The sequence below is a fragment of the Aphidius gifuensis genome, linkage group LG5 (assembly GCF_014905175.1).
Source record: "Aphidius gifuensis isolate YNYX2018 linkage group LG5, ASM1490517v1, whole genome shotgun sequence".
Classification (NCBI taxonomy): domain Eukaryota; kingdom Metazoa; phylum Arthropoda; class Insecta; order Hymenoptera; family Braconidae; genus Aphidius; species Aphidius gifuensis.
Window position 1 is genome coordinate 14,919,170 of NC_057792.1, and position 14,009 is coordinate 14,933,178.

General features: G+C 29.6%; 4 protein-coding genes across 6 annotated transcripts; 1 reads left to right on the forward strand and 3 right to left on the reverse strand.

Moving 5' to 3' along the window:
• Positions 1 to 52: 52 nt before the first annotated feature.
• LOC122857731 (DNA replication licensing factor Mcm7) lies at positions 53 to 3,080 on the reverse strand. The gene is made up of 4 exons (XM_044160068.1): positions 2,781 to 3,080; positions 2,267 to 2,475; positions 2,035 to 2,198; positions 53 to 1,938 (listed from the first exon to the last, which is right to left on the reverse strand). Exons 1-4 carry the CDS (start codon positions 2,818 to 2,820, stop codon positions 174 to 176), a joined length of 2,178 nt encoding a protein of 725 aa, XP_044016003.1. The 5' UTR covers positions 2,821 to 3,080; the 3' UTR covers positions 53 to 173.
• A 324-nt stretch (positions 3,081 to 3,404) lies between these two features.
• On the reverse strand, positions 3,405 to 6,147 carry LOC122857728 (pre-mRNA-splicing factor CWC22 homolog). 2 transcript variants are annotated; one of them, XM_044160062.1, is made up of 3 exons: positions 6,069 to 6,115; positions 3,825 to 5,951; positions 3,405 to 3,748 (listed from the first exon to the last, which is right to left on the reverse strand). In XM_044160062.1, exons 2-3 carry the CDS (start codon positions 5,920 to 5,922, stop codon positions 3,537 to 3,539), a joined length of 2,310 nt encoding a protein of 769 aa, XP_044015997.1. In that variant the 5' UTR covers positions 5,923 to 5,951; positions 6,069 to 6,115; the 3' UTR covers positions 3,405 to 3,536. The 2 variants fall into 2 exon arrangements, with proteins under 2 accessions (XP_044015997.1, XP_044015996.1); XM_044160061.1 differs by having other exon boundaries at positions 3,825 to 6,147.
• An 86-nt stretch (positions 6,148 to 6,233) lies between these two features.
• Positions 6,234 to 9,709, forward strand: LOC122857757 (protein pigeon). Of its 2 annotated transcripts, XM_044160099.1 has the most exons (5): positions 6,234 to 6,261; positions 6,401 to 6,468; positions 6,736 to 6,866; positions 6,932 to 9,182; positions 9,261 to 9,709. In XM_044160099.1, the coding sequence occupies exons 2-5, from the start codon at positions 6,411 to 6,413 to the stop codon at positions 9,605 to 9,607; spliced, it is 2,787 nt and encodes a 928-aa protein (XP_044016034.1). In that variant the 5' UTR covers positions 6,234 to 6,261; positions 6,401 to 6,410; the 3' UTR covers positions 9,608 to 9,709. The 2 variants fall into 2 exon arrangements, with proteins under 2 accessions (XP_044016034.1, XP_044016035.1); XM_044160100.1 differs by lacking the exons at positions 6,234 to 6,261; positions 6,401 to 6,468 and having other exon boundaries at positions 6,736 to 6,849.
• On the reverse strand, positions 9,682 to 13,595 carry LOC122856469 (poly(U)-specific endoribonuclease homolog). Its single transcript, XM_044158141.1, has 6 exons — positions 13,570 to 13,595; positions 13,413 to 13,447; positions 12,110 to 12,226; positions 10,908 to 11,976; positions 10,412 to 10,847; positions 9,682 to 10,335 (listed from the first exon to the last, which is right to left on the reverse strand). Exons 1-6 carry the CDS (start codon positions 13,593 to 13,595, stop codon positions 10,102 to 10,104), a joined length of 1,917 nt encoding a protein of 638 aa, XP_044014076.1. The 3' UTR covers positions 9,682 to 10,101.
• Between the last annotated feature and the right edge of the window lie 414 nt (positions 13,596 to 14,009).

The window sequence follows — 14,009 nt, forward strand, 5'->3', positions numbered from 1 at the left end:
TTACCAGGTATAAAAAATTAATTTAAAATATTTTTAAAAATAAAATAAAGACAATTTTATTAAATTGATGAAAAAAATGTTTTTATTATTAAAAAAAAAAACGTGTGTATACAAATATAAATTAATATTAAAAAAGAAAAAAAAAGATGTAAAATTAATTAAAAGGTGCACACTTAGAGGAAAGTAATTTTACTTCTAGCTTGATTAACTTGCCAGACATTGAGTTCTTCATACTCTTCAATACAATCATTAATTTGTGCATCAGTAAAACCTTGTGGTATGCATCTTTCAAGTATTTCAGCAACAGTTACAGTTTTACTATTATCAGCAAGTTCAGCAATATAACGAAATATTCTTGATGACATTGATTGATGATTATTTGTTGTTTGTAATTCTGAATTATTAATTGATGATTTTGATTCAGCAACAAGACGATTAGCCTCAGCAACATCATCTTTTTCAACAGTATCAGATAATCTTAATCTAGCAAGTGCTGTTGCCAATCTCAATACAGCTAATAAATTTCTAGCTGATGTAAATGTTTTATCATGACTATTTCTTGATTCAGTACGCATTTTAACATATGAATTAACAATATAATCAGTTATATCTTCATTAACTGTTGGTTCAATTTTTTTACACATTGCAATATATCTACGCATGAGATCCATATCAAGTGCTTGATTATCAGTTACTGGTTGTACACCAGTACGATGTACATGTGTAATATGTTGTGCTAATCTAAGATCATTTTCACGATTAGCACGATCTTGAATAAGCCATAATAAATCAAAACGTGATAATAGTGCAGCTGGTAATTGTATATTTTGTTCAATTGTACGTTTTGGATTATATCTACCATATGCAGGATTTGCTGCAGCAAGAATTGATACTCTTGCATTAAGACGTGTCATAATACCAGCTTTAGCAATTGATATTGTTTGTTGTTCCATAACTTCATGAATTGCTGTTCTATCAGCATCAGCCATTTTATCAAATTCATCAATACAACATACACCCTGATCAGCAAGTACAAGTGCACCACCTTCAAGCATCATTTGTCCAGTTAATGGATCTTTTAATACAGCTGCTGTTAAACCAACACCAGATGAACCACGACCAGTTGTATATTGTGATCTTGGTGCAAGACGTGTTATAAAACCAAGTAATTGTGATTTAGCAACACCTGGATCACCCATTAAACAAATATTAATACTTCCACGTATTTTAATATCACCTTTTTTTTTATCTGTACCACCAACAAGTAATAATAACAATGCTTTTTTAACATCTTCAAGACCATAAATTTCTGGTGCAATTGAACATGCAAGTTTTGTATAAAAATCATCACTTGTAAATTTTTCAAGTTCTTCTTGTGTTAATTCACGACTTGCATCACTTATTGTTTGCATATTTGTTAATGTTGTAACTTTATGTGCTTCAAGAAATGTTTCATTTAATAATGCACCACCAGCACTTGGATTAAAACCAGTTTTAGAAAGTGGCAAAAATATTCCAGTAACAATAACATGATCACCTGGTAAACAATTACGTGTTGTTTCACCACGACAATAAACTGTTAATGATCTTGGTATATGACCAACAGGTACTTGATCACTATGTTCTTGTAATTTAATTTCTTGAAATTTAACAAATTTTGAGCCTTTTGTTTGCATGTACAAACGACCACCAGCTTTATTAACTTTACAATCATCACTTTCACATGTATCCAATGGTCTAAAACTCAATGATTGTATTGTTTGATATGATTCAGCACCACACTGATCACAAGTATATGTTGCACAAACCATCATTGGTTTTACTTCAGTACATCTTGTTACAATACCACGTACTGTTACCAATTTACCAATGCAATTTGCTTTTATATCTCGAACAGATACTTGTTTTGCTGTATCAAAATTATGGAAATATACCTCGCTGTAATTTGCAAAAAATACATAAACAATTAAATTTATTTTCTTGATTTATTTTCATCTTAAATGCTTATAATTTCTAGATGAAAATTATACTTACAATCTTCTCATCAATTCAGGTGCATATTTATTTCTTGGATCTCTTTGATCACCTGGATTTCTATTTCTTGCTTCCATGAGTAATCTGTGCTCAATATAAATGTCCAAAGCATCTTTGGGTGGTACATGTCGTTCTTTGAAATTTGGAAGAATTTCTTGGACAAGCTAATCAAACAAAAAATTATATATTTAATAAAAATAATTAATATTTATTTTTAAACAATTTTAATTACCTCAAGAACCAAATTAACATATCGACGAGTATTTTTTATGATAGCCTCAACAAGACTATCATCAAAATCATGTAAGTCATCGAGGTTGATGTTTAATGCAATCTGTTCTCTGTGTGCAATTTTTGTCAGTTGTTGTCTATACTTGAAACATTTGTCGCCACTTTTATCGTCAATTGTATGATATTCTTCAAAAAAAGTCTTCAATTGTTCTGAAAGATAATAAAACAATAAGATAATATAATATTACAATATTACAATATAATATTACAATATTACAATATAATATTACAATATTACAATATAATAATATAATATTACAATATTACAATATAATAATATAATATTACAATATAATAATACAATATAAAAATTTAATAATAATATTTTGTTTGATAAAGTAAAACATTATTATGATAAAATGTAATTTACAATATGTGTAATTAGTTTTTTTTTTTATGGTTAGAAATTCTATAAACTGTAAAAATGAATTTATAATTTTGGAGTAAATTATTACCTTTGTCTTTGACGTAATCACGTTGCTTATTAGGAGCCATTTTATCACTGGAGTTACTTGTTTTTTATTTATTTTAATTAATTGTTTAATTTAAAACAAATAAAATTGACAGTAGTTGAAGTTTAGTTTTTTGGCGGGATACTGAAACTCTGAAAGCAATCGTCAACAATCTGACACAGTCCACACAGTCTTACCAATGTTATGATGTTATTATGTTATTGTGATTTTGAGCTTTCATACAGTACTATACTAACTATGTATCAAACGTATGAAAGTTGATAACACCCTCTTATTTTTATAAAATAAACTAAATACATTCGCCTAGCATCGCCTAGGTCTAGGATTGCCTAGGATTTCTTATTGATTCCTAGAGTGGTTCCCCAATAAATAGAGAGTGTCTACATATCAGATATCACTCGGTAAACAATTTTCAACTATGTACTAACAGTTGAATAAACAAACAATAATTAATAAAATTATTATTTAAAATAAAAAATAACTCATGTCATTTGGTTCATCTGTTGTTGTTGGTGGTTTCGTATTTTTAATAATTTTTTTCTTCGACAATAAATATAACTAAGTTGCAATTTCCCTGTAGTTAAATAATAAAATTTTAGCAAGTAATATTGTTAAGGTAAATTGAAAAAATTTATTTAAAAATTTACATTTTATGATTTTGCAAATGTATATTAACAAGCTAAAACCTCTGGTCGTCTTGGTAAAATTAATCACCATGTTGTTTGTTTTTATTTACTTTTATTTTTTTCTTTCTTTCTTTTCTTTTTTATTATTTCTTTTTCTTGATAATGATGAAGTACGATGATGTCCACCTGAGCTTTCAACTTTTTTTTTTTTATGGGATAATCTTTTTGTTGACTTCCTTTTTGTCTTTTTTTTCTTGCGATTATCATCAGAGGAAGACGACGACGACGACGACGATGATGATGATGATGATGATGAATCTGAATCTGTTTTAATATCATAAGTTTTAGTATTACATTTTTAATAAATATTATGAATTTTTTATTAAATGAAATTAATTACCTGAACTATCAGAAGATGATGATGAAGAGCTAGATGATGAGCTAGAACTAGATGATGAGCTAGAGCTAGATGATACTTTGATTTTGGTATCAACAGGCTGGATAACAGTTTTTGGTCTTGTCTTAAGATGCTCTCGAAGATCATCAGTCAATCCTCCTAGACCAATTGATGTGAAAAAGTTGATAGCAAATCTTGTATTTTTAGGATCATCACGAGGAAATAATCCATCAAATGCATCTTGTAAAGTGACATCTTTAACTCTTGCATTGAGCTTTGGAAGTTCCATTATTTCAGATAATTCTTGAAATAAAATTTTGATGAATATTCTACTTGAACTGGTTGTATCTTCTTCATTTAATTTAATACAATTTAAAACACCCCAACTAATTGAATCTGTATATAATAAATGAGCAAAAAATTTTGATACATTGCGTAATTTATTCATATCAAGTCGATGAATTGTTTCGTATGAACTTTTAAATATTTGTTCAAATGGACTTATATAAATTTTATTGATAGCACAAAAACGTCCAGCAAGAAGACCAAAAAATTTTTCATAAGTTCTCATTTCAGCACAACAATCAAGAATCATATGACAAAGTTCAATTTCTTGACCTGGTTTCATTTGCATTTTTAAAAGTTTATGAGTACATTCATCAGGTGATACAGATGAGTGAATTGTTAAATAAATTGTTCTTCTTAATGCCTGTAAATTTGTCTCAGTACTGTCAATAATAACACCATCTTTATTTTTATTTTCTTCATCAGAATTTTCAGCATCTGAATCTTCGTCATTGTCATCATCATCATCTCCATCACTTCCTGACTCATCATCCGAGCCTAAAAGTTCTTTTGACAATTCTTTGTATTCATCTTCATTTTTAATATAATCAGGATCAAATTTAAATACATTTAAAATATCTTGTGACTCTACTTTATCATTTAACTCTACTAAATGAGTTATTTGATCTTCTTCCTCAATAAGATCCAATCCTTCAGGAACAGCTTCGTGATCTTTAAATCCATCTTTTCTTACTTCAAAGATAACTTCAATCATGTACTGGACTCTTTTATCAAGATTACCTTCATGAAGAATATTTCTTAACATTTCAAAAATACCAAGAACACCTTGTTTTGAAACTTCAGTTAATCTCATACCACATTCTTTTAAAAATGAAATTGCAACTTCAACTGAATCATCTGTTGGTGTATCAACAAGTAATATCAATAATTGAAGTGCAATTACTTCATGAGCAACTTTTTGATTAACTAAATGTGCTATAAATGTTGACGATGAAATACAAAGAGGTTTATTGTTGAGTTTAAATGCTCGTTGAAATTGTTTGACTAGTCTTGACAATAATAATTTTCCAATATCAGGAAATTTTGAATTTATAACAGAAACTAGAGCTGCATATATCGGAGTGAATGTTGGTGAAGCTGCTTGTGCTTGAATTATTGAACGAGTCAACAAGCCACGTCCACGAATGATATTTTCTCGAAAAAGTTCTCGAACAATTAACCCAATGTTACTTGTATTCACCTTGTTAATATGTCCATGGATAGATTTTTTTAATGCTTCCCAAGATATTCTCTGGAAAGCTGCACCACTTTTGTCATCTATCTGTGATTGCATAAGTCGTAGTTTAGCTGGTGGAATATATGCACCACCTGTTTTTGATGTCAGTAAATCAACAGTTCGTTTTTGAGAAGGTGGAATTACTGATGGATCTTTTTTTTCTGATTCTCTGTCATGTTCATCATCACGTCTTCTTCTTCTATCATCACGAGATGAGTGTTTACTTTCACCACCATAAAAACGTTCACCAATCACATGATTATCAGTATCATCGTCTGAATAACGACGACTTTTACGTCTGTTATTGTCCCAGTATCTTCGACCAGTAAATTCTCTTTTGTTGTAGTCTGGTGAATAACGTCGTTTTCTAGATGGTGATGATCTTCTTCTATACTCAGGCGATGATTCTCTAATTGTTGGTGATGAATTTTTTCTTTTTGGTAAATCATTTTCATGATTTGAATTGTCTGGTGATGCACTTTTCAATCTTTTGTTAGATTTTTTATCATTTACATCCATGATTCAATTTAAAATGAAAAAATAAATATCTATAAACCAGAAAAAAGTAATATTATTATTAAATACTGACTTTATAATTAACAATTGAATAATACAATGTAACTGTTTTTTTATTTATAACAAAATATTTTTAAAAAACAATGTACTTTTTTATTTCTATTCAACAAAACATAACCATAAAAGTATAAAACAGAGCGACTGTCAAATTGTGTCAAATGATGTGGTACTTTAAACTGGGGGGGAGGGGCATCAGCGCACGCGCATAATATATTTAGTCTTCTTGCATAGTGCACGCTGGACAGTGGAAACTCCCCTTTACATATAAATAGTCGATAAATAGTAAATAAATACCCAACAAAATAAACATTATGATATTTTATAAATAAAGTTTTATAAATAACATAATTTAAATAAAATAAATCATATTAAATTAAAACTATTTAATTACTCTATTTTTTTTTATCATTTCTTTTTCAAGCTAAGTAATAATGGCCGAAAATCTTGCTGGTAAACTTTATGCTTTGCTCAACAAAGAAAATGTCAAAGGTATGTTTTATTTAAAAAACTATACAATAACATTGTTTAATTTTATTTTTACATAATTTAATTATTTTACTTAAATATATTACTATGTTAATATTAAAAAAATTATTTTAATTTAAATTTATATTATACACTTCATTCATAATATTATTTTCTCATGAATTCGTTTACCTTCTTGTGTCATTTACAGAAAATCGAAAAAATAAATACATTATCAGTAATACAAGTTTTTTTTTCATTAAAAATTGATAACATTTCATTGTGTTCAAGCTGAGCAATGGAAACTCTTAGGTCAAGAAAAGGATGGATCACTGTTGGTTTGTTGGATCGACGAAAATACAGAAAATTCATTGTACCATTCTGTCATTGGACGCTATGATAGATGTAAAAATTCACTCCAGGTGATTTATTAAATACAAAATCAACTAATATATATTCTAAACTATTGTGTATGACTTTTTTTTAGATAATCCATGAATTTCCAACGATTTTAAACATTGTACAAGCAAGTATAAATCAAAACCATACACTCCTCGGTTACATTGTCAAAAAGCCACTTGATTTAAAAAATTTAACAACTCCAAATGACGATGACACTGTTAAAAATAATTCACAAGACCCAGATGAAGTGGAAATTTATCAAACTTATGTTATTGAACTTGATGCAGCTGATAAAAAAATTCACAATATAGATACTGAAAGACGTAAACAAGTACGAATACAATTTTTATATAAACACAAAAATAATGGTATTCATGATAAGTTTCTTGTGATGATTCATCAAGAATGTATAACAATGTACACAGTGACATTTGAATCATCAGATATCAACACAATTAAATCCTTGAAAAATGAAATTATTGTTAAAACATTTTTTTGGGCTCAGTGGGATACTATAAATCAAGTTCTATATCATATTCATAATCGTCGAGCTCCAACAAGTTTGGTAACTGAAAATGACAATGAGGCTAGACCTAAAATAACAAATACATGTCCAACATTAAGTGGTTTTCAATTTCACGATGAGTTACCACATGAAACTGTTTTAAATATTCCTTTAAATTTGCCACAAACACCCAACACTGGTAATTGTGGTACCTATGAGGATGATGTGATACCATTACGTGTTCATGACTGTTCTCTTGATCTGATTGTCATCTCTGACACAAAAGGCGTAGTTTGTGTTTGTCATCATTATTTGTACCAACCGTATCAACCACCTCAGAATGTTCTTAATGCATCCCTCAGTGATTCCAACAGGGTACACTTTGCTTACTCTGTAACGTTGCTTCATCATAGCTGTGTTATTCATTGTGTTATTCCTGGAATACCCTGGTCACAAGCAAAACTTATGCGACCAACTTTTTCCATAACAGATGATTACATGATTGTTTTTGTTCAAGGATCATTTACTCATGTTTTAGAAATTGGTGTTACTCATGATCCCAGTTGTCATATTCTTTGTGGACCATTATCAGCAATTTCACAGACAGCTTCTTATCTTGTTCCATTGCTTGATCTTAATCAAACTAAACATCAAAAAAAATATTCTGACAATGATGATGTATGCAATACTTTGACTATTGATCTACCAACATTGGATCTAGTTACTCTAACAATTCCAACAGATTTTCTAGTTGATGTTTTTAAAAAAGAGTCATCAATTTATGTGAGACTTGGTATATTACATTATTTTCTATGTCATCGACATGACTTTGACAAAGTCGCTGCACTTGTTGCAATTATTGCTGACAAACCAAGTTCTCTAAATGTTGTTAAATACATGCAAGAAATACTAATGGGTACATCTTATTCTTTGGTGCAAAAAAATTTATTACCTGATACAATTCCTTTGCTTTCATTGTTACCTATCACGACTGTTGAAGAATGTATTTTTTACGATTCAAAAATTAATGATTTAAATATAACATTGAGTCATGAAAAATTGTTGAATACTTCTGTCATGTTGTTGTCACCACAGCAACGTTTGATGCCATACAGAAGTGATTTGTGGACACGACTTTGGGATAATCTTGGAAAAAAAAGTGAAAATAAACCGCGATTTAATCCAAGTAAAATAAGTGATAAATTATTGATGTCATTGGCGTACTATCAGCCTGAGGCATTATCCAGATCAAGCACACCAATGTCACCAAGTGGTGGACTTGTTTTAACAGCATCATCATTTAGTGATATAACAAGTAATCGTGGTAATAAACTTCTTGATTCAACATTACCATTTGTTGAAATTGAAAGTTGTACTGCTTCAAAACAAGAGCATATTGTTGCTGTTAATTTGCGGGAGTTATCAATGTACTTATTAAAATATGCAACTAAAATGCCAGCAACTGCTTATGTCTCTTGTACACCACTTCAGGTACATGCAATAGCAACAAGATATGTTGCAGCACAATTAGAAAGTTCAAGATTACTTTGTCAAATGATTTGTCGAGCAGCAAATGTAGATCCAAGACTTGAACAAGAAAGAGGCTTTGTCTTGATTGATCAACTTGATGAGACTAGAAGAAATTTATTGTTTATGCTAATGGAACGTTATCGTTATGCAATTGAAGTCGTTGCATTTCCTGTGCCTCAAGGATTTGCATCGTTTTTTACTTACCTTGGTTATCGGAGTCTCAAGTATTCCATGTTTTTACAGTACATTGAGAGATCCGTCTTTGAACTTCAAGTTGATGTCACTAAATTCATCATTGCAGGTACCTAATTTTTTTTTTTCCTTATTTAGCTATTAATTCTTATTCTTATTTTTAAAATTCAATACAATTTGTTTACAGACATCAGTGATACAAAAGAAAATACAGTTAAAAAACTTCACTTGCTATCATTGCTACCAAAATCAAGAGCCAAAAGGCTTCTCAATCAATGGCTTCATCCTGTTAGCTTTATGATACGTGCAAGAGAACATGCTACAAATATTTTGTCAGGTGAAGCTTGTCAAAATCGTGGAAGAACATCACAGCATTGTCATTTGCACAGTGGTATTGCTGCTTTTCCTTCTGCTGACCGTTTGTCACCTCTTGATACTTTTTTGGATCTACTTACTGCTAAGGCAAGTCTTGCTGAACTCGATTTCGGTCTACTCATTGAAGCCACTGTAACTTCTACTGAAGACTTTTTATAAATAATTTTTTTCGTTGTTGTTTTTCTTTTTCTTTTTGTCACAAAAATCATTTCACCAAAAATCTCAGCTTTTTTTTTTCTTTCTTTTTCTTTTATCGTGTGATTTCAACCATCCAGTATTATTATTTTTTATTTTTAATTAATCTTATTTTATATGTTAATTAGTTTAACAGTTAATTTTATAATTATTTATATGTTATTTTGTTTTAAAAAAATTTTATGTGATGTTTAATAAACTTTCTGGAATTTTTATCTAATCGTGTTATAAAAAATAAAATCAAAACCATTATTAACTTCAATAGTAGAGGGATTACTCAATATTATTTATTGAAAAATAAAAAAAAAAAAAAAAAATATAATACAATACATAAAAAACAAACAGTTTTGTACATTTTCCTGATAAATTTTATGTTTGTATTGAAATATACAATCGTATAAAGATTATTAATGATATAGAAAAAATTATCAAACGTAGATTAATTAAATTTTTGTTTTTTAAATTTCTGGAAAACCAGAAATAAGAATATCTCTTCCGTAATAATTAATAGCATTGGAGATAATAATAAATTCATTTCCTCCAAGTTTAATAGGACATGGTACATTGGGTCGTACATAAAAGCACATTGTATATAAAGCCATTTCTAATTCTGGTGATGTTCCAACGAATATTGATGATACTGGTTGAATAACATCATTTAAAGAAGAACGCAACTTGACAATTGCTCCATTCTGAATTTAAAAAAATATATTAGCATTATTATGATGTAGTTTATCAACAAAGCTAGACATATAAAAATTAACTTACTGTTCCCAATTTTGTTTCTTTTATATATCCAAGATAATTCATATTTTTTGAAGCTTCTTGTTTAGCATAGTATATCCAATTATGCATACCAATAATTTCAGAATCAAATTTTTCAGCTAAGAAAATTGTTTCAAAACCACTACTTCCAGCTTCACCCTCTGTTCTTTTGAAAAGTGCAAACCAAATTCCTCGAAGAGTATCTTTAAATTCGTATTCTTGAGTTCCAGCTGGCAAGAAACCTTTATCAGATAAAAATGTCATGGTTTTTTTCATGACATCAGTTTCAATAAATGATTCCAACAAGTCATTAATCTTCTTGTATTTTTCAGGGCTTTGAATTTCTTTAGCTTTTACATCAAGAGCAAAACTATCATGAAGTGCAACAACATTTCTAATTGTTGGAATTTCATAAGCTTCATCCTTCACCACCAGCAATCTAATTCATAAATTAAAAATTAAAAAAAATTATACAATAAATTATTTTATATATACTTACGGTTCTGGTGCATCATCTTTAGTAGAATCATCAGTTTTTTGTCCTTGAAGATTCATGGTGATGTATTTATAAGCATTGTTTTTATCATTTGTAAATAAATCTTCTGTAAATTGTAGAACTTCAGTTTTGGTTACATTTGCACCTGAAGGACTTGGAAATGTATTTTCATCAAATACTGGTGCAGGTGGTGCAGGTGGTGGTGAGTTTTGACTATTATTTATATTTTCTGGAGCACCAATAGGAACAACTGCTGGTGTGGGATCATTGGATGGCACTGATGGTGGAGCACTAGCTTGAGCTGGTTGAACTGCAGGTTGAATTGCAGGTTGAATTGCAGGTTGAACTGCAGGTTGATTAACTTGTGCAGCAGGTTGACCAGCAGATTGAACTGCAGGTTCACCAGCAGGTACAGAAGTACCATTGTTATAATAATTATTGATTATATGAGTATTGGTAACTGTTGGTACAACGCCATTACTAGCAACTTGTGGTGGTGGATAATAAGTATCATGTCTGTGGCCTGAAATACCACCTGGTAAAATTCTGTTAACTGCAGCATTTACACCAGCACTAACTCCAGCATAAACAAAAGCCTCTTTGGCAAGTTGACCAATTCCTGGTCTGCCAGATGATCCTCCTTGCTGGACATAAACTGTTGTAGGTGCATGACCAACTGGAGGATTATATCCAGCTCCTGGTACAGATGAATGGCCATGGTAAGGATTGTATGGTTGATAAGCAGGAGGTGCGTGATAGGCAGGTGCATGATAGGCAGGAGGTGCATTGTAAGCGGGTGGTGCATTGTAAGCGGGAGGTGCATGGTAACCATTTGAGGGTGGTTGTGTTGGATAACTAGAGTGAGTGTTATAGCGATTAGGATTATTATTGGTATTATAATGGCCAGAGTCTACTGGAGCTGATGGCTGATATTTATTTGTTTGAGGTGGATTGTAACTAGGATTACTAGATTGTTGATGATAATTTGTCGAAGATGCAGGGTATTTACTATAAGGAGGGGGTGTTCCTACTGGTCGTGAATTTGAGTGATCAGGAACATTCCAGCCTGGTCCTGGTGACAAAAAAAAATGTATAATTTTTATTTATGTTGTATTATTGAATTTTGATTTTTCAGCTACAATTTTTCCACTAAGGATATACGATGACGATAACTTGACTCATCATATACTAATCGTAAAACATACCTCTGGATTCTGTCTGAGTATGTGTATGTGGCCTTGATGTTGTTTTTGAATTACGACGACTACTGCTTGAAGAACTGGAACCTCTACTACCACCACTACTTTTTTTAGCAAAAGCACCTAAACAGAAATTAAAAAAACATGTTACATTGTAGACAAATTAAAAGAAATGACAACGGGATAAAATTATATAGTTGCATTTGTGAAAATATGAGCTCAAAGAAAATTACATATATAGATCGTTATTGGATACACGTGTCATCCATATAATATTATGTTTACAGTTCAAGTTGTGTATAATTCCATTTCAAAATACAACGCATATCATATGCGTACTTTTATTCGGAGAAAGAATGATAAACTTTTTAATGATATACTTTGACCTATGAGTCGTGATGTATTCTACGAAATTCAGACTATTTTTTATATTTAGCCTTTAGGGTCTTATTCTCGAAGAAATCGGGGCAAAAAGTTAGAGGTCAAGCGTTGCTTTGATCAAAACAAGTTTTTGAAACTGTAAAAATTATACTTAAAAATTATCATAACTACAACACTCCTACATATCGTAATCTAAAATATAAAATAACCGCATAATATTACTTCAAATTAATTTTGTTTAAATTTTATTTAAATAAATTTACTCATCGATGAGTCACTTTGGGTTTTTCCCGAGTAAACAATATATGTATTTTTCAATTTCATAATTTATCATTCTGAGAACTTGAAAAAAAAAAATTCAATTTCGATATGTGGAGTCAGTGACTTCATATGATTTCAACGATTATAAAAGACTTTGTCATGATTTTTTACGACTTAATAAGATTTCATAAACTTTCAAATGATTTTTTATGATTTCATTAAGTTTCAAAATATTTTATATGATTTTATGTGATTATATCTGAAAAAAAATGTAAAAAACGGTTTTCAATAGTGTGTGTAATAGACCCTCGACAATTTTATTATTCGAGAATTGAATGATTCGAGTATAATTATTAAGATTACTCTCAATTTATGTTCAACACTGATGAATTGATTATTTTCAAGGCTTATTATATTTTATATATTATTCACTTGTAAACGACGTACGTAGAAAAAAATATACGGCGTACAAACTACAAGCTTCGAGTGATTTTAAAAAAAGTAAATTTAAAAAAATGACAAATAATTTCATCCTTGGGTCTTACTTTCCAGGAGGTCAATGAATAACATATTCACACGTCTCGCCAACGATACGTGTACATAAAATACTTTCAAGTAAACAAAAAAAATATCTTCAACTTAAATTAATTTAAAAAATTAAACTTACAAGATATTAGTAGATACAAATAAAAAAAAATTACACTTTTAATGAATTGATTATGACTCTGTTGCACTCAGTTGCACTCTGTTGACTGTTGAAGATCAAAGCAATACCAGTAGTATATATGTGTATTGCTGACTTGTTTTTATTATTTTTTTTTTACTTCTCAGCTTGGGTATCATCAGGCATTCTTATTGCCCCTCCAGATAATTATAAAATCTATATAGGAAGGGATATAGTTTAGAGGAAAAAAAACGAGTCAGTGATAGACGATTATGAAATATGAAGAGAAACGATAATATAAAAAAAAAAAATATATGGATGTATTTCATAAACCGGAAACCAATGAATAAATAATTTTGTGGCCTCGAAAATCGTAAAGATAAAATCAAATTTATTTATACGTTATTGTAATTTTTTTATTTACTCTCAATTGTAGTTATGGTCTGTTGCAGTCTGTTGCACTTAATGCGTGATAAATTTCATGTAGACAATTTTATATTTGTTATAAATGTACAATTAATAAAATAATTTTATAAAGCTTTATATTATTGTTTTTAAAAATAACAACCCAACATATGTTTTATACAAAAATAATACCGT

Bases quoted from the DNA above. Each gene is read 5' to 3' on its own strand.
- LOC122857731 (XM_044160068.1), bottom strand. From the start codon at position 2,820: ATGGCTCCTAATAAGCAACGTGATTACGTCAAAGACAAAG. The intron at 2,476-2,780 runs GTAATAATTTAC...ATTATCTTTCAG, and splicing joins TGATTACGTCAAAGACAAAG to AACAATTGAAGACTTTTTTT. The intron at 2,199-2,266 runs GTAATTAAAATT...TTGTTTGATTAG, and splicing joins ATGTTAATTTGGTTCTTGAG to CTTGTCCAAGAAATTCTTCC.
- LOC122857728 (XM_044160061.1), bottom strand. From the start codon at position 5,922: ATGGATGTAAATGATAAAAAATCTAACAAAAGATTGAAAAGTGCATCA. The intron at 3,749-3,824 runs GTAATTAATTTC...ATATTAAAACAG, and splicing joins ATCATCTTCTGATAGTTCAG to ATTCAGATTCATCATCATCA.
- LOC122857757 (XM_044160099.1), top strand. From the start codon at position 6,411: ATGGCCGAAAATCTTGCTGGTAAACTTTATGCTTTGCTCAACAAAGAA. The intron at 6,867-6,931 runs GTGATTTATTAA...ACTTTTTTTTAG, and splicing joins GATGTAAAAATTCACTCCAG to ATAATCCATGAATTTCCAAC. The intron at 9,183-9,260 runs GTACCTAATTTT...ATTTGTTTACAG, and splicing joins CACTAAATTCATCATTGCAG to ACATCAGTGATACAAAAGAA.
- LOC122856469 (XM_044158141.1), bottom strand. From the start codon at position 13,595: ATGCCTGATGATACCCAAGCTGAGAA. The intron at 11,977-12,109 runs GTATGTTTTACG...TTTTGTCACCAG, and splicing joins TACTCAGACAGAATCCAGAG to GACCAGGCTGGAATGTTCCT. The intron at 10,336-10,411 runs GTAAGTTAATTT...TTTTAAATTCAG, and splicing joins AAGAAACAAAATTGGGAACA to AATGGAGCAATTGTCAAGTT.